We start from the raw sequence: 17,592 nt of genomic DNA on the forward strand, positions 1-17,592 counted from the left end.
CTAAACCAAAGCAAACAGATTCAAATAGTGCAGACGAGGACAAGAAACAGGCGCCAAAGAAAGAACCTTCCATACAGGTTTCTCTGCAGCTGTCCGACACGTTCGTTGGTGCGTCGATTGAACCATGATTTCTTTTTTGACTGGGTTCAATCATGTGGACTACCCGGAAATAGTAATTTCTTGAATCATTTATTATTCAGTGTACGGAGTACACCATCGTTTTTCTTCTTGGTTCTTGGTGATGCAATGCAATCTGCAGAAGGGCAGGACAGAAAACGGCGCGTGTAAGAGTGACACTGTTGTCCAAAGTACGACTATCCTGCAATCACACAAAAACGTGCACATACGACATTTCAATCAGCGTAAGAAAACGGTAAAAAAGTGTCTTTGTTGATAGACAGGTAGGGTGCGTCAACATTGAGACAGACGGACGTCCAGAAGCGCGAGAAGCCCGGTACCCGAGACATTCTATTTTTCTTAGTATGTCTTCGATCGTGAATTTGCGGTAAATAGAAGCTCGTCTTGTTTCTCAGATTTCTTTATTATTAGTTTCCAAAATCAACCCAGTCAAAGAGAGAATGCTGTTGGTGGACAAGAAGCGCCAGCCAGAAAAGACCACCAGAGACATTCTCATTAGGGCCAGCTATTCCTGTTTAGGTTAATCGAGACAATCCTCTCGAGGAACGTCATCCACGGCGGAAGCAAATTATTTCGGCCGGGTGGACTTGACCATCGGGAGGAGGATAGGAGGTCAGGTTCAGGTGGTTATCTCCAACCAGGATAATACTAGTTAGTTAGTACCACGCATAAATTACTTAGTCAGCTACGCACAACATGCATACAGACACCTCGTGCACATCTCTACGGACAGATTCTCGGAGCAGTCCTTGCTTCGATTCCGATACTACAGTACGTCTACTACCCTATCAATGAGTACCCCTGAGCACCGTGATCATACTGATCAGAAGGAGGCTAACAATCGCTTATACGAATACACAGGAGTACAGGCCCTCCATCTATCCTTGCTATTTTGTCGGGTTCCTAAAACAGCTGGGAGCACTTGTGCGACTCTCTCCATGGGGAATAGGGGTGTCATCTTCGACGATGCTGCTGGGACGCAGGAACACACGAGTACACACGTTCTCACGCTATCCGACCTGGTGGACCCGAAATCACGCCGGAGACAGATCGGGGTTAACGAATGCGCAGCTGTGTGCCGCAAGGGATGCTGGATGACACTTGGCGGTTACGACGATGCCGTCGGCGAAATCAGTGACAGCCTCGAAGCTCGCACAGCCTGATGGTGTCGGCCGAGGTTCAAATCGGGCATCCCAGTGACCTCCCCGGACACCATTCTGATGGAGGTTCTAGAGCTTAGCATATAATCACAGCAGGTCTTTTGCTTTTTTGGTATGATCTTGAGAATAACTTCTGCATTCTTTTGGCTTTTTCCTGCACTATCCCCGCCATTCAATCGGAAACCCAATCGGGCATTTTGCATAAAGGGATTCGAGGGCTGACATTCGAATAAGAAATAAAGACAAAAAAGCAAATTCACACATAACAAAGGCCCCATAGGAAACAATAAACAAGGAAGTAAAACATACACACGAGAAAGTTAGAGGCGAAAGCAAAGGGAAACAAGAAGAGTAAACGAAAAGGACACAAAAGAAATTAAAGCCCTCTTTTTCATCACACACACCGGGGCCGTCCCTCCTTAGACCACGAATATCTCCGAACGGTTTGCTGTAAAGGGAAATGTTGCACCACTTCGGACACTCTTGACCTACCGCACATAGTGCTGTCATTAAACCGTCCAATCTCCCAGCATTTGTGTCAAACAAATACTAGCACCTTTCAGGTTTAGTGCATGCCACTTAGGCTGCCAAGAGAGGCTCTCTCTGGTCAGCAGGTTCGATGGATTCGTACACGGGTTCTTCCTTCGGAGCTTGGGGAAAGGCGGATGGCTTAATCTCGGGCTCGGTACTGGGCTCCTTCTTAATCACAGGGCTAGACACCTTTCTCAACTCGGGCGACGCGGAACGCGGGCGGGGAGTAATGAAATCCGAGGCCTTGTTGCTGTAGTCATCCAAGTACTGCTTGACAATACCTGTCGCGTGGGCTGCTCGCTCTTCGACCAGGTCCTTCAGCTGATTGGCATGGGATTCGACAATCGACTGGGCTTTTTCGATATGGGCGTCGATGACCTCACTGTGGTTCATGTAGGTGAGAGGACCGAAGTAAGCAATGGTGACGACGATGAACGACAAGCCCCAGAACGGAAGGAACTTGATCAACCAGTAGGCATTCAGAGCAGCGAAGAAGGCCTGCGAAATTGTCAGAACGTCAATCACACTGGATACCCCGGGTAATAGAAACATACAGCGACCGTGTGAGCGATGTTCTCAACAAACAGAACACGCTGGAATTCGAGCAGTCCAAAGTCAAGGATCTGCACGAGGTCCTCCAGGATCGCTTCGATGGTCTCCCTGGGGACAGTGTAGTACTTGCGGGGACGGAACGAGCTCGAAAGACCCTGACCGAAAACCAATCTTCCACCGATCTCGAATGCCGCGGTAACTAGCCCCTATCAGTAACTGAACCCAACACACAACGACAAGGTATCCACGTACATCCCAAAACGACGTAGGCCAACTTGAAGACCCAGCGAAGAAGAGGCAGGTAACGAGCGGCGAAGATGAAGGTGATAACGCTGATATACGAGGTGGCCGTAGCGCGAGGTTGTTCCCACTGCATGACATGGTTTAGCTCGGTACTTGACACGGATCACATGTGAGCACCTACGCTCAACAGGCTGTACAGCAGAGAGTGGTAGTCTGTGTTGCGCGATGATTAGCCAACACCATTGCAGCAGCGGTGCCCTTCCATCACATACAGGTCAAGGGTTGTCCGGTCGAGGCAGTGCTCGAGGGAGTCACTCTGGAGTTCTTGAGGTCGCGGAACTCATCTCCAGTGCGGGATGCTTCAGTCTTGATGTTGTCCATGATGGGTCCTACAACCATGGTCAGATTTGTTTTCGCAGAGTCCCTTATCCTTGCCTCCTACCGTTGGTGAAGATGTCTTTCGCGTCTTGAATTCAGTCAGCTTGTGTCACTTCACACGCGAGGTCGGAGGACGTTGAGGACGTTGAGGACGTTGGGGTTCGATTTGGGACGTAGTTTACTGTGGTTCAAACAACTTCAGTCAGCACGTAGATTTAACCTGCAATAAAGGATCCTGACATACCTTACTGTTCCCGTTGGGGTTGGGATAGCTCACGTCACCGGCGCTGGTCATGATGTCGGAGAGAGCGGAGGTTCAGGAGAAAAAACAAGAAGCTGCCCAACTCGAAGGCGGTGAAATTAGTATTAGAAGAACGTAGTAAAACAGAAAGTGAATACAGAGTAGAGAGCGTAAGAAGAGAAAATAAAAAAAGAAAAGAGGAAAAAGGATTGGGACGCAGTGAGATGCGGCTGAAGAGGAGTTGAGAGAGGAAAGAGGGAAAATTGTTCTCTTAGGGGCGCTGTGACCTTTTGTGATGCAATCCGTCCGCTGTCGCGTGCTCACTCTTGTACACTGCAATTGACACAGCTACTATAGTATTGAATTATTATACGCAGAATATTCTTGTGCATAATTTTCTACTGTTTTAATTTTATAGGTCTTGACTCGACCCTTACAGCACACATCCGCGATTCGATCTTGCAGAGAGACAGCGCAATGACACGTACAGTGTTACTTATACAGTACCATGGCTGTGAGAACGAGAGCACATCAGGATGCTCTGATAATGAGTTCAGCTGAATCAATGCCTTATCAGACAGGTTTATGTCTGTTTGCATATGATCCTCGGCCTATCCAATAACCGATGGTCGGTATTGGAATGTTACATCGTAGCTTCAGAACCTTATTATTGTGGGATTGGTTGGTTATTTAATTGGCACGTATTAACTAACTATCAAAGTCGTCAATTTCTATGGCTGATAATTAATGGCTATTCTCTGGCAGCTCATTCGGTTATCTGGCACTTGCACTAATGCGGAAAATCATAAACAATGACGGAATAGCTATCTCGCGGAGAGTTCGATATTTACGGAGTACATACTATGTACTGGAATACGGAGTACTCAAAACTACAGCGTCGCAAACATGCTATACACAATTTAACGATTGGTGTAGAATTTTCACGAGACTGTCTGCATTTCATTTAAATATTCAGGCTCGCTACTACAGATCTAGCACCCAACCAGTCAAGACCAGGCACGTCCGGAATTAAATGCACTTATCCCATTCGCCTTTCGCTGGCTAGATCTACAGCCAAAGTACAGATTAATCAGAATATCGCTTCCTCAGTTCCCGTCGACGGAAATACGGATTAAACCTATAGACATCCCGCCAATTCTCAAACCGGAACCCCATATCTAACCAATCAACCCCTCCATAGCCAGCACAATCCTCTTGGCTTCTTGAAAGTTCATCTTCCAGTGGTCCCTAACTGCCCGCCATTACTCAACATCCGTTATATCGTTCCGACCCGAAACGCGGGGTCCCCGGACTAGCATTGGTCAATTCGAATCTTTCAGTTCCGTTAAACTGCCAACACGGACCAACACAGAATGTCGGATCAGTACGTACTGTGTAGGGAGTACTCTCATACGTGCTTTTGTTCTTTTGACGGGGAATTTTGGGGCTGACACCCCCCCCCCCCCCCCCCCCCATTTCGGAAGTCGATCCGCGGATATGGTCTTCGGGTGTTGTACGGAAGGGGAACTATATAGCTGGTGGTGTAGACGCGTTGACAAGGATTTGGATGTCCAGATTATCTTGCATGTTTTAATTATTTTTCATACATTTCCTGAAGTATCATGACACGACCTACCACCCATGTTGACGTCCTCATCGTCGGCGCTGGCCCGGCAGGGCTCATGCTGGCGAATTGGATGAGCCGCTGTGGTATCAAGACACGCGTGGTAGACAAGCGGGGTACCAAGGTATTCTCATTGTCATTCTTTTCTTATCACAGGATACTAATGCCGCATGCATGCAGGTCTTCAACGGCCAAGCAGACGGCCTCCAATGTCGAACATTAGAAATCTTCGACTCCTTTGACTTCGCCCAACGTGTCTGGCAGGAATCAAACCACATGTTGGAGATCTGTCTCTGGAATCCAGACAAGAACGGTACCCTCCGCCGCTCAGACCGTATTGCGGATACAATCCCCGGGATCAGTCGATTCCAGCAAGTCGTCCTACACCAAGGCCGTATTGAGCGGTTCTTCCTCGACTCTATCAAGGCGCACAGCGATATTACCGTTGAGCGGGGAGTACTGCCTACTTCGTTCAACTTTAACGAGTCCAAGGCTCGCGATCCCATCGACTATCCCATCACCGTGACCCTCAAGACACTTTCAGACGAAGAAGCCACACCCCAGCAACAGCAAAAGTCTGCCAATGGTACCGTCGTGGATGACGGACTCTTCCGCAGCAACCTCGCTCCAGACGATACAGAAGACATGATTCGATCAGCGGAGCAAAGTGGTCGCGCCAACCAAACAGAAGAAGTCAAGGCCAAGTTCATGGTTGGCTGTGACGGCGCTCATTCCTGGGTCCGGAAACAACTTGGATTCAGTCTGGAGGGCGACTCGACGGACTATATCTGGGGTGTGCTTGATATCGTCCCCATCACTGACTTCCCTGATATCCGGATGCGGTGTGCTATTCATTCGGCCAATGCTGGGTCCGTCATGGTGATTCCGCGGGAGAATAAGCTTGTCCGGCTGTATATTCAGCTTCAGTCGACGGAGGTGGGAGGAGGGAAGGCAGACCGGTCGAGTATTACCCCCGATATGATACTCAAGTCTGCGCAGCGGATCTTGCATCCGTATACGCTTACTTATGAGTATTGTGACTGGTGGACGGCGTACCAAATTGGCCAACGCGTTGGAAGTAATTTCTCGTTGCAGGAACGGGTGTTCCTGGCTGGTGATGCGGTCCACACGCACTCTCCTAAGGCTGGACAGGGAATGAACGTTAGCATGCAAGATAGTAAGTTGCTTTCTCAGATCTGAATTAATATTGGTGACTAACAAATGATAGCATACAATCTGGGCTGGAAGTTAGCCCACGTCGTCAAGGGATACAGTGACCTCTCAATCCTGAAGACATACCAGTCCGAAAGACGACGAATCGCACAGGACCTAATCGCATTCGACTACCGCTTCTCACGCCTCTTCTCCGGCCGCCCCTCCATGGACGTAATGGACGAAGAAGGCATCAGCATGGAAGAATTCAAGACCGCCTTCCAAAAAGGCAACATGTTCGCCAGCGGAATCGGTAAGCCAACCCAAACAAGCACATCCCTCATTGTACAATCCTAACAAACAAACTACAGCCGTCGACTACGGCGCCAGTCTCATCGTCGCCAAACCCGGCTCCTCCGCCGAACAAGGCGACGGAACCGATGTCTCCAGCCAAAGCAAACACCGCGTTCTAAGCAAACAACACCTCGCAAGGACCATCCCTGTCGGACAACGTATCCCCAGCCACAAAGTCCTCAACCAAGCCGACGCACGTCCATGGCACCTACAAGAGCTGCTCAAGAGCAATGGTCGCTGGCGTGTGATTGTGTTCCCAGGATCCCTAACAAATCAGACGAACACGACCCGCTATCAGCGACTGGGCGAGAAATTGAGTAACGCAAACTCTTTCCTTCGGAGATATACGCCGTCAAATTTGTCTATCGATGGCGTTATCGAGGTTCTTACTGTCCATGTTGGGCCACGGTGGGATGTCGAGTTGTTGGATTTACCAGATATTTTCCATCCGTATCATGAGAAGATGGGGTGGGATTACTGGAAGGTGTTTGCGGATGATCAGTCGTATCATGAGGGTCATGGGAGGGTGTATGAGAATTATGGTATTGATCCGCGGCAAGGGGCTAGTGTGATTGTGCGGCCAGATCAGTATGTTAGTTGGGTTGGGGAGGTGGATGATTATGAGGAGATGGAGGGGTTTTTTTCTTCGTTTATGAAGGTGCAGGATGGTGTACAGCAACAGACTGATGGGCCTGTTGTGTCTACTTTGTAGATTAGTTTTATTCCTTTATTCAAATGAACAAAATCATTATGTGATGTTGTCCTATAGCTTACTGTGAATAGCTTCTAAAATTTCTTGATTGGTCTCTGGGAGGCAAAGCATATTTCTGGGCTAGACTTCATCTTCCCTTTTCTCTTCCCTCCTCTTCATTTCTCTATCTATTACGATATAATCAAAGTTCCCTGTAATAACTAAGTACAACTATACCGTTACAACTTTTATATCATCCAATACCAATATCGGTCATAAAGATCTTTCCAAAACCCCAGCCAACAATGCCCAGAAAGGGCTCACCGCGAAAGCTGCACCCCAAACAACAGTACTTCAAGCGCCTAATCCTTGTCGAATAGGCAATCAATCACTGCCGATGATAAACACAAGCCGAAAACCCCGTCAAAGACAGGAACGACTTGTTTTCTTGACAGAACTGTCTTACTGGTACAGTCCAAGAATAGAGATACAAGATGGCTATCCCATTATTCCGTATTCTCAAATGTATAGGTAATTAACAGGATCCAGCAGCCATGGCCAGACAAGGCTCTTCGAGTGGTGTTATACCGACGAAAAACAACTGCTCCCCGTTTTCGGTTAACAACGAAGTGTGACTATGTGGGAGACGAAAATGCATGGACAGCTGGCGTAGCTGACCAGAAATTTTCGACCCCTGACTCCCAAAGCAGCGTATTAAAACTGCGAAACGTGTGAGTAATATCGGTATCTCCCTATGTTTCATGAGCTGATGGTGAAGATAGTCAATTACAATCATTCAACCCTCTACTCCTATCGGCCGGGCAGTTTGTGTTCTCCCTATCGCCCTAGAAACCCGCATTATCTTCGTCCATGAACTTGGTGAGTGTGCAGTCAAACACAGGATAATGACAGAATTTCTCCCAGGTTGCACGCGACAAGGAGCTACAAAAGCGTATGGACAATGGCACATGGGAAGTCGGACCGGAGCCTGGAACGAGACCTATCCCACTCAGCTGGGTATGGAAAATCAATCTCGATAGCCGCTACAGGCTCGCTTTGTTTTCAAGGGATTTTGACAAAAGAAAGGTCGTTATTTTCATGAGATCTACGCCACTGTGGCTAAACCGATGAGCTTCAAGCTTTTAATGGCGCTCGCCACCCGTTCTGTTTGGACCCTTTGGCACGTTGACATAGTTGGAGTTTTTCTAAACGCGAAATTGAAAGAAGAGGTCTTTATCCACTTGCTCGAAGGCTGCGAGGCAACAGGGAAGTGTGGTCGCCTGAAGATGACTCTATACGGATTGAAACAAAACTGTTCAACTTGCTATCCAGTTTCCTGATTTCGAAGGGCTTTGAAAGGTTCCCTTGGAATTGAGGTAAAACGCAATGCTGCACGCCTTGGGGAGGGGCTTTTGCGGCTCTCGGTTTTTTTCTATGGCAATTTTATATGGGATACCAGATTTCATTTGCAAGACAGTAAGAGAGCTAGGAACACATTATGTCGGAAATATGACTACATAACTGGGACTTAACGCATCACCCTGAATGGTCCAGACGTTTGCCTGATGCGGCAAGAGGAGCAAATAAACTCCAACCACTATAGGACTACATCCATCATATCGCTACAATTCACATGTCCTCAAGCTGACATTGGAATTAGGCTAAACGCCGTCATGCAAAATTTCTGGACACCATGCAGATCAGAACGGGGGATCTTGGCCCAAGAAGTAGCAGAACTCCTGGGCCAGGCGATGGAACAGACTGGCAGCAGTACATGAGTAGACCAGAAAGTCTCCATTGTAAGTGTCCATGGCACGGTAGTAAAGCTCCCGCTGCCTATATTATGAGGGAATACCTGGGAAGCGTAAAAAGCCTGAAATTCGCAGGTACCAAAAACTGTGGGTGCGCCGATCAGAGGCGCTTGACTTACAAACAAACAAGAAAGAATGGTGCTCTGCGCAGGCTCGTCAGTCTTTGGTAATATCTGCAAAATGGCCACGCAAAAAGGGAGTTATTGTAGAAGGTGTTTGAAATATTTCCATTCGAGCTCTAGTGCTCTGTGTTAAGTAGCCTGAGAGCCCCTATGGCAGGCTTGGCTGCCTCTTTACATTTAGCGGGTTCAAGAAGATCATATGCTTCCCCGCTTTCCTCTCCTCTTTCCTTTTTAGGTAAATTCTCTGCTTGCTCATTTGTCCCGAGAAATCTGCCATTCTCCTCATTAGCCAGAGATTGAACATCATTGCAAAGCGGTGCATGTGGAGATTATAACCTTACCGGTAGAGATACGCAACGAAAGTTAATTGTATGTTATTTGCTCGGATTCTCGGATTGAACATGACAATCATACGAGATGATGATTGTTTCAAGTGAAAAAGGAGTGCTCCGATGCATTAGCCCCCTGGGGATCAACCTGGAGCGGTTGCACTGAAGCCGTTCACAAGTGATACTGATCAGGGTAGATTGTGTGACATAAGTGGCCTGTATTCCTGACTTCAGGCAGCAACATCGTTTCTTCATACATTTCTGACGGATATACTATACTTTACAAAATGGTCCAAAAGATCTCCAAGACCTCTCAATCCAACGACAAAGCCAATGATCCCCCCAAGGCCTCCAACTGGGTCCCCATAGCCAATGAGCCGGTCTTTACACCGCGCAAACTCCGCGTCGTCTGTGTTGGTGCTGGATATGCGGGTCTGATGGTTGCGTACAAATACAAACACGAATACCACATGGACGACTATGTTGATCTGGCCATCTATGAGAAAAATTCCGATGTTGGAGGAACGTGGTTTGAGAATCGGTATCCAGGACTTGCGTGTGACGTATGTCTACTCTATCCGTTGTGTTACAAGAAGAGGGGAGCAAGGCTAACTGAGATAGTCCCCTGCACACATCTATACGTTCCAGTTTGAACCCAACCCTGATTGGAGTGCACTGCATGCTTCCGGTCCCGAGATTTGGCAGTATATTCGCCGAACGACGACGAAATATAATCTTGATGAACACGTACGGTTCAACTCGACTGTCACTTCGACCGTCTGGGATGACATTACTGGCCGCTGGAAGATCAAAGTTCAATCACCAGACGGTACAGTAGCAGAGGACACGGCAGACATACTCATCAATGGCTCGGGTATCTTGAACCGCTGGCGGTGGCCGGACATTTCGGGCCTACATTCGTTCAAAGGAGCCCTCGTCTACAGCGCGGCATGGGATACCAATCTCGACTGGGCTGGAAAGCGAGTCGCCATCATCGGCAACGGCTCATCTGCTATTCAAACCTTGTCACAGATGCAGCGTACAGCCAAGCACATTGTGACCTATATCCGTAACCCGACGTGGATCTCTCCCAGCCTAGAGACGACGAAGCTCGACTCGAGCTGTGGGCAGAATTTCACCTACACCGAGGAAGAGAAGAAGCGGTTTCGAGAGAGTCCCGATGAGCTGCATACGCTGCGCAAGACCCTTGAGCACGGACTCAACTCATTTTTTGGCAACGTGATTCTCAACGACAGCCCCGAACAGGCTGCTGCTCAGGCGGCTTTCACCGAAGAGATGAAGAGACGACTCGGAGGTGACAAGAATGCGCACTTGCATGAGAAACTAATCCCAAAGTGGACTGTTGGTTGTCGTCGACTGACTCCCGGTGACGGCTACCTGGAGGCTCTTACGGAGCCAAATGTGACTATTGAGGTGAGTCCCATTCAGAAGATCACAGACAAGGGAGTTGTCTGTGAAGCATCCACTGAAGAATTCGACATCATCGTCTGCGCAACAGGATTCGATGTTAGCTTCTCCCCGTTCTGGGAGTTGGTGGGTAAGGATGGAATCCGTCTGGCGGACCAATGGAAAGAGAATCCCGAGGCATACTTCGGCATCTGCGCCCCGAACATGCCCAATTATTTCATCTTCAATGGACCCAACTGCCCCATCGGCCATGGAAGCGTGCTGTCTCCCATAGACTGGATGGCGGATTATATTCTCCGCTGGTGTCGGAAAATTGCCACGGAAGATATACGGTATGTGGTCACCCTCACGGCCTCCTGACAACTAGCTAATCAATAGCATAGGTCTGTGCAAGTCCGCTCGGATGCCACTCATGACTATAATGTCTACACTCAGGAGATTATGAAAGGCACCGCATGGAGCAGCGGCTGCCGTTCGTGGTATAAGAATGGTAAGATAGATGGCAGGGTGATGGCCATGTATGCGGGCAGTGTAATCCACTACAAGGAGATGCTCGAGAGTTTCCGCACCGAAGACTTTATTCTTCAGTATCGGAGTCCCAATCGATTCCGATTCATGGGAAATGGAAGAACCATCCGCGAGAAGAACGGAGGAAACCTTGCGTGCTATATTCAATAGGGCCTTGGCCCTAAGCCCTCCTGCTCTTTCCGCTTTAAGTTAGCTTATTGATTACTCAGATTATTATCACGTGTTAATCTGGCGTTCAATGATCTACGACAACCTATCAATTTCTTCGATTTATTCTGGAAATTAGTCGATTATCACTAGCCAATTTAGCCCTTGTATATCATGAAATAGTTGGATCTGTGAATCATGGCGGATAACCCCTACCCCTATGATACCGGCATAATCCGCGAACTGCTCAAGAACAAACGCAAGGTCCGCGGCATCCGCTCCTGCTTTCCATGTCGCCATCGGAAGGTCCGGTGCGATGGCCAGGTGCCCTGTTCTAGCTGCGTCAAACGCAATCATCCAGAGCTGTGTCGCGTACCGAATGCTGGGTCAGAGGAAGGAACTCAGCAACAGCCAAGCCCGAGCGGTAGGCTCGATATAGAGGCATCCCTGTTAGTGGTCATATGGAAGTGGTAGACATGCTTTGCTGAGTCCTTTCGTATAGGAACCGCATAATTGAGGATCCCCAAGTTCAATCGTCAACAGACAATAATCTCTTGATTTCCCGGCTGGAGAAGATCGAAGAGCAGATCTCTTCAATCAAGGCCGATCTCCGCACAGCCTCGGCACCAGCACCATCAAGAGTCCGTGAATCCAGTGAAGGACAACAATCTAGTATTACCTCAACTCGACTGGCAAGTAAATCCCCTGGGCGCTATTATGTTGAAGACGCGACAGGCGCCACTATCTACTTGGGTAGCCGCTCGGATGCCCCGCTGGTCCTGGGCTGTAGACAGCCTGCTACGACAGGGGATGCAATGCTACAAAGCTCCATGATGGATCAGTTTGTGCCGCGAGCATATCCATTTACGAATCTTTGGGGAATGGATGCGTCGGCGCAGAACGTATGTGAGACTCTGCCGGATGATTCGGATATAATTCGGTATGCTATATTACGCGTTGCTGTACTGTGAGTAACATGAGGGATACATGTGCTGATCGGGTAATTAGATACTGGCAAACTTACCAGTCGGCTGTGTATCCTTTTTACCCGACTTTGGTAACAGCGGACCAGTTTAGTCAGTCTCTATTTGGGTTTCTGGACCAGCGAGCATCTGCTAGGGAGATGAACCGACATGTTGAGGAACCCAACAGCTCTTGGTTGGCTTTGCTATTTGCCGTTCTAGCATGCGGTGTACAGTTCTCGGACGATTCGATCAAAGAAAGGGATCTCAGGTCAAGGGTATTCGGTACGTATCCGCTCGAAGCAAAGGAAATTTAGAATCTAACGGAAGAAGTCTGTTCATCATTTCAGTGCTTACGCTTGTCCAACTTCTTCAATAATACCAACCTTGACCAGATCCAGGCCATGGCTCTGATTGGGCACTGTTTGCGCAACAATTTGGACACTAATAGCGCTTGGATTCTAATGGGTTAGTCAACTGGTCTATTCCCTGTACAAAGGTTGACAATAGTAGGTGCAACGATTCGATTGGCTCAGAGTATTGGTCTTCATGAACCATCACTCTCTTTGTCGGCGTCGGAACAACATCAACGAAATAGGCTTTGGTATGTCATGTAGCCAAACAAGGGTGACATATTCACCAAACAAAGGCCAACATCCGCTGACTATTATAGGTGGATGCTCATCTGGCAAGATACATTCCTATCCTTAACCTACGACCGTCCTCCAAGTGCCATAACTGGGATTTTCCCGGTTCCTCTTACGCCCTACACAGATGGTCTCACTTTCCAAGAATCAGTTTTCACGATTTGCAAAATTATTCTTGATCGTACACAACTGGAAAACTCAGGGGACTCACGGCCTCCCATGGAAAGCGCACTTGAGTCCAGAAGAGAGCTAGAAGCCATTTGGCATACTGTTTCACCGTTCCTCAGAGATAAAAGCCGCTGCACGACGTTGCAGCAACATCTCGAACGGCTAGCCCTGGGAATTCACCTTGGCTACGCTATTTGCCGATTTACTTGGATGTATATGGATTCCGCGAGACAGCAGCTCACTGTCCTCCCTGATACCATTGAACACGCTGTGCAGCAGGCTATAAGGCCAGTCGAGAGCTTCTTGGATTTACACCGGTTCTCCTCGAGTGTGTGTCGGTCCTGGGCATTTGTGCATAACGCAGTGAGCTGTGCCATTACCTTGAAGAGCGCGGTGCAGATGCTACCAGAGGAGACGAACAGGTCAGAGATTATTATTCAACGGCTTATCGTAGTTTTGGAGAAAGAAGAAAGGGAGTCGGAGTGGGTTGACACAGATACGAACCTGCGACATTTTGGACCTTATTCGCGGGCGCTGAAAGCGTTGAGAGAAATCTATCACGAGACAGAAACGTGAATCATTATTCTATAATCCCTATTATCTATAATTGCATCTTTTCGGTTTATATCAATTCTATTTACATGGCTAATCATTACACCCGGCGCTTTGCCCGAACATAAAAGTTCAAAGGCCGGATCAATTGGAACTCAGGGTCATAATCGACCGCATCCAAACCCTCCCGAACAAACTCATACCGACTCACCAACTCAGAAAGCAAAACCTTAACCTCCAACAACGCGAAGTTAAACCCGATACAGCCCCGTGGTCCCGTGGCAAACGGAACATACGCACACCGATGCCGGTCTTTCGTCTCTTGCGTATCCCATCGATCAGGGTCGAAACGAAGCGGATCGCGCCAGACCTTGGGATTCGTGTGGATGGCATACAGTGCCGGGACGATGACGCTGTCTGGTGGCAGCCGGTAACCGCCTGGCAGGACAACCTCTGTTTTCGTCGTGCGGCCCGGCTGGAATGAGGCATTGTGCAGGCGCTGTGTCTCTTTGACAAACTTGTCTAGGTATGGCATGCTATGCGCGAGGTCGGGGGTCCAACTCGTCTTGTTGCGCGCCCCGTTTAGTCCGACGATACCGAATTCAACCAGTTCTTGATAGAGACGCTCCTGTGTGCCTTCATACGTGGCAAGGCAGTATATCAGCCATGACATCAGGGCGGAAGTCGTGGTGAAGCCGGCGCCGGTGACGATGAGCATGTTTGCCAGAATCAGGCCGCTCGGGAGACGCTCACCCTTCTCATCAAGGGCATGGTGTAAGTAATCGACCACGCAGGATGCAGATAATGCGGCTTCGTTCATAGGAGCGTCCTTGGTTGTAGACGTGGCGGCAACCTCGTCGACGGCTTCTTGCAAAAGCGAATAGATCGTGTGCTGAACCTGGCGCAGGCGTGCTGGATCTCCCCAGGGTAAATGACGGTACCACTCTCCACGAGAAGTGATCTTCTTATTCAGGGAGAGTAGGCTGGCAATGTTGGTGACAATTGGATGCAGCGGCGAATCGACAGAGTCGAAGTGGCCAAAATCAGTACCTAGTGAGAAGGAACTGATTGTCTGCGAAGCCAACTTCACCATATACTGGTACACGTTCCAAGATTCCCCGCGGGAGTCCAGCTCGTCGAAGACCGGCAACGACTTGCGCGCACAATTCTGCATGAGCGAGGTATAGTGCCACACAGCCTTAGGACCCATAGCCGGAGGCAAGAATTTATGTGCTAGTCGCCAGTTCTCAGTCTCAGTATCCCCGATAAAGATAGCTGTGTTATCCTTGACACCCCAAAGCGGGTGATTTTCATTGATTTTCTTGGTCATGTACGCGGATTCAGCAAAGGCGACAGCAGCTACTTTCGGATCATCGGTGAGGTAGATCGTTTTGCCCATGTTGGTGGTCTTGATGACAGGGCCGTACTTGCGGAACAGCCGATAATGGTTGCCCAGGTGGTCGGGGTAGATCTCATAGTAACTACCCACGAGGGGAAGGCCCGGTGGTCCTTGAGGTGATTGTGCGATATTGCCGTCTATGCGAAGGCCGACTGGTGCTGATGCTGCAAGGACATCTTGTACCAAAGTGAGGGTTTCATTCCGGATGTCGTGGAAGGAGATGCCTGTCGGGTTAGCTACGATCTTCAACAATATGGAGGTCAGGAACAAGAAACACACCTGTTGGCTGTGCGATATTGAAAACACCTCCGACTGCTCGTTGCAAGTCTTCGAATTTCCATCGCGAGTCTATCTCGAGTATCTTTGCCGTGGCGATGTCGTCGCCCACGAGGTAAAATTGACACTGCATGACGATGATATATCACTTTTTTTGTCACCTCTTGACTCTAAAATCAACCCACATATTGCAAAACAACATGTTTATATACTCCAAAATGGAGTACCGGGATAAAACATCTTCATCCGAACAAGTTCCCCATCGGCCACCCGACATGGCATTTGCCCTGATATCCGAGACTCGTACGAATCTCGTCCGGTAGATCAAAGAGCCGTTTCAGCCAACAGTAATTCGGCAAATATTCTTGGTATCCAATCGGAGTCGAGATAATTCTCCGTTCTTCGATATGACAGCGCGCGAAGTTCGTACGAGATACGCCCGATAAATCGGCAAGCCGTTAACAACGTTACTCGGGACAGTATATAAATGTTTTATAATGGCCTAGAGCCTCTTAGAGGAAAAGGACTGCAACTTCAGGGGGATAATTGCAGACATTATGCCGTTGTTTACTCTCGAGCAAGTTCAACGGCACACCAAACCAGACGATGTCTGGATTGTCCTTCATAACAAAGGTTTGTTCTCGCATTGCTGGTGAATTGGCATCTTTTGCTTACTTGGCTAGTCTACGATGTGACAAAATATCTGGATGATCACCCCGGAGGCAAAGATATTCTCCTAGAAGTGGCCGGTACCAATGCCACAGAGGCGTTCGAAGAAATTGGCCATTCTGATGAAGCGAGGGAACAACTGCAGCCGTACTACATAGGCGATCTCCCGATAGAGGTACTTTCTTCCTGGCAGATTTCCTTCATGAAGCACTCTGACAGATCTTTCTCCGTAGGAACAAGCCGAAGCCGTTGAAGTCTACCGTCCCAACTTCGAACAAGTCTCGCAATCGGCCGTTATAAACGTCAACAAGTCTTCCTCCGCATCGTCAATACTCCGCGCAATTGTGAGACTTGGTTTAACAGGACTTGTCGGAACCCTTGCGGTTTCCTGCTATCAAAACGGATGGTCACTCGACAAGATCTTGCCATCGCTACTACCTATTTCCCTGCCAAAGGGGACGCCAGGAACAACTTCCGGACAGTTCTGGACCGGAGCATGCATTGCCACCGTCGCACAGCTCTCCATCACCCTGGGGCTAGGAGTCTGGGCTTCCAGTAAGCTGGACGTGCAGCAAGAATTCACACACTACGTGCCACGACGTCACGCACAACCCGCACATATCATTCAGCTCCCTCGAGCAAACGTGCCCCTGAAGAAGCCCAACATACTCGATCCCCGTCAATGGCGCCCATTCACGCTCACACGCAAAGACGAAGTCGCACCTCATGTCTATCGCTTTATCTTCGCCCTCCCCAACACAGACGACGTCCTGGGTCTCCCTACAGGACAACACATCGCCCTCCGCGCAACCATCAACGGCCAAAGCGTCTCCCGCTCATACACCCCCGTCTCCAACAACAGCGATGCAGGCCGCATCGAGCTCCTGGTCAAAGTCTACCCAAATGGTGCAATGACCCGCTATCTTGAGGATATGAAAATCGGTGAGACGATTGAAATCCGTGGTCCCAAGGGTGCTATGCAATATTCCCGCCAGTACGCGACTCACATCGGTATGGTTGCTGGCGGGACTGGTATCACGCCTATGTACCAGCTCATCCGCGCCATCTGCGAGGATCCCAACGACAACACCCAAATCTCCCTATTATACGCCAACAACACTGAAAATGATATCCTGCTCCGCACGGAACTAGATGCGTTCGCACAGAAATGCCCGGAGAAGTTCCAGGTACGCTATGTACTGAGCCACGCTGATGACAAGTGGATAGGGTATAAGGGATTCATCAACGGGGAGATGATTGAGAAACATTTGGCGTCTGCTGCGGAAGAGAATCGGGTGTTGCTATGTGGCCCGCCACCGATGTTGGCGGCTATGAAGAAGGCGTTGCAGGGGATGGGATGGAGGATGCCGGGGGCTGTGGCTAAGGGGGGTGATCAGGTGTTTTTGTTCTAGACAATGGTATAGAATAGACTGTTAGAGATAGAAAAATTGTATATTACTCTCACGGATGTTGTCTGTCTACGTCGTAAA

At 49.0% G+C, this 17,592-nt stretch overlaps 7 protein-coding genes across 7 annotated transcripts; 4 read left to right on the forward strand and 3 right to left on the reverse strand.

Annotated features, from left to right (window-relative positions):
• Positions 1-1,342: 1,342 nt before the first annotated feature.
• On the reverse strand, positions 1,343-1,785 carry ASPGLDRAFT_482720 (uncharacterized protein). Its single transcript, XM_022546864.1, has 3 exons — positions 1,687-1,785; positions 1,430-1,630; positions 1,343-1,355 (listed from the first exon to the last, which is right to left on the reverse strand). The coding sequence occupies exons 1-2, from the start codon at positions 1,691-1,693 to the stop codon at positions 1,458-1,460; spliced, it is 180 nt and encodes a 59-aa protein (XP_022399335.1). The 5' UTR covers positions 1,694-1,785; the 3' UTR covers positions 1,343-1,355; positions 1,430-1,457.
• Positions 1,786-1,877: 92 nt separating this feature from the next.
• Positions 1,878-3,297, reverse strand: ASPGLDRAFT_26894 (uncharacterized protein; the record flags this gene model as incomplete). The annotated part of the gene is made up of 7 exons (XM_022543616.1): positions 1,878-2,327; positions 2,384-2,580; positions 2,634-2,751; positions 2,806-2,837; positions 2,897-3,013; positions 3,067-3,090; positions 3,252-3,297. 7 exons carry the CDS (start codon positions 3,295-3,297, stop codon positions 1,878-1,880), a joined length of 984 nt encoding a protein of 327 aa, XP_022399336.1.
• A 1,568-nt stretch (positions 3,298-4,865) lies between these two features.
• Positions 4,866-7,111, forward strand: ASPGLDRAFT_75283 (putative FAD monooxygenase; the record flags this gene model as incomplete). The annotated part of the gene is made up of 4 exons (XM_022549785.1): positions 4,866-4,991; positions 5,048-6,044; positions 6,096-6,332; positions 6,391-7,111. 4 exons carry the CDS (start codon positions 4,866-4,868, stop codon positions 7,083-7,085), a joined length of 2,055 nt encoding a protein of 684 aa, XP_022399337.1. The 3' UTR covers positions 7,086-7,111.
• Positions 7,112-9,613: 2,502 nt separating this feature from the next.
• On the forward strand, positions 9,614-11,432 carry ASPGLDRAFT_129520 (flavin-containing monooxygenase; the record flags this gene model as incomplete). Its single annotated transcript, XM_022540898.1, has 3 exons — positions 9,614-9,889; positions 9,948-11,086; positions 11,138-11,432. 3 exons carry the CDS (start codon positions 9,614-9,616, stop codon positions 11,430-11,432), a joined length of 1,710 nt encoding a protein of 569 aa, XP_022399338.1.
• Positions 11,433-11,627: 195 nt separating this feature from the next.
• Positions 11,628-13,782, forward strand: ASPGLDRAFT_129795 (Zn(II)2Cys6 transcription factor; the record flags this gene model as incomplete). The annotated part of the gene is made up of 6 exons (XM_022540918.1): positions 11,628-11,878; positions 11,932-12,369; positions 12,438-12,676; positions 12,725-12,859; positions 12,902-12,995; positions 13,065-13,782. 6 exons carry the CDS (start codon positions 11,628-11,630, stop codon positions 13,780-13,782), a joined length of 1,875 nt encoding a protein of 624 aa, XP_022399339.1.
• Positions 13,783-13,858: 76 nt separating this feature from the next.
• On the reverse strand, positions 13,859-15,566 carry ASPGLDRAFT_83274 (cytochrome P450; the record flags this gene model as incomplete). The annotated part of the gene is made up of 2 exons (XM_022550209.1): positions 13,859-15,393; positions 15,437-15,566. The coding sequence occupies 2 exons, from the start codon at positions 15,564-15,566 to the stop codon at positions 13,859-13,861; spliced, it is 1,665 nt and encodes a 554-aa protein (XP_022399340.1).
• Positions 15,567-15,990: 424 nt separating this feature from the next.
• ASPGLDRAFT_75287 (uncharacterized protein) lies at positions 15,991-17,569 on the forward strand (the record flags this gene model as incomplete). Its single annotated transcript, XM_022549787.1, has 3 exons — positions 15,991-16,066; positions 16,117-16,277; positions 16,336-17,569. The coding sequence occupies 3 exons, from the start codon at positions 15,991-15,993 to the stop codon at positions 17,512-17,514; spliced, it is 1,416 nt and encodes a 471-aa protein (XP_022399341.1). The 3' UTR covers positions 17,515-17,569.
• Between the last annotated feature and the right edge of the window lie 23 nt (positions 17,570-17,592).

The sequence above is a fragment of the Aspergillus glaucus genome, assembly GCF_001890805.1.
Source record: "Aspergillus glaucus CBS 516.65 unplaced genomic scaffold ASPGLscaffold_14, whole genome shotgun sequence".
NCBI classification, from domain to species: domain Eukaryota; kingdom Fungi; phylum Ascomycota; class Eurotiomycetes; order Eurotiales; family Aspergillaceae; genus Aspergillus; species Aspergillus glaucus.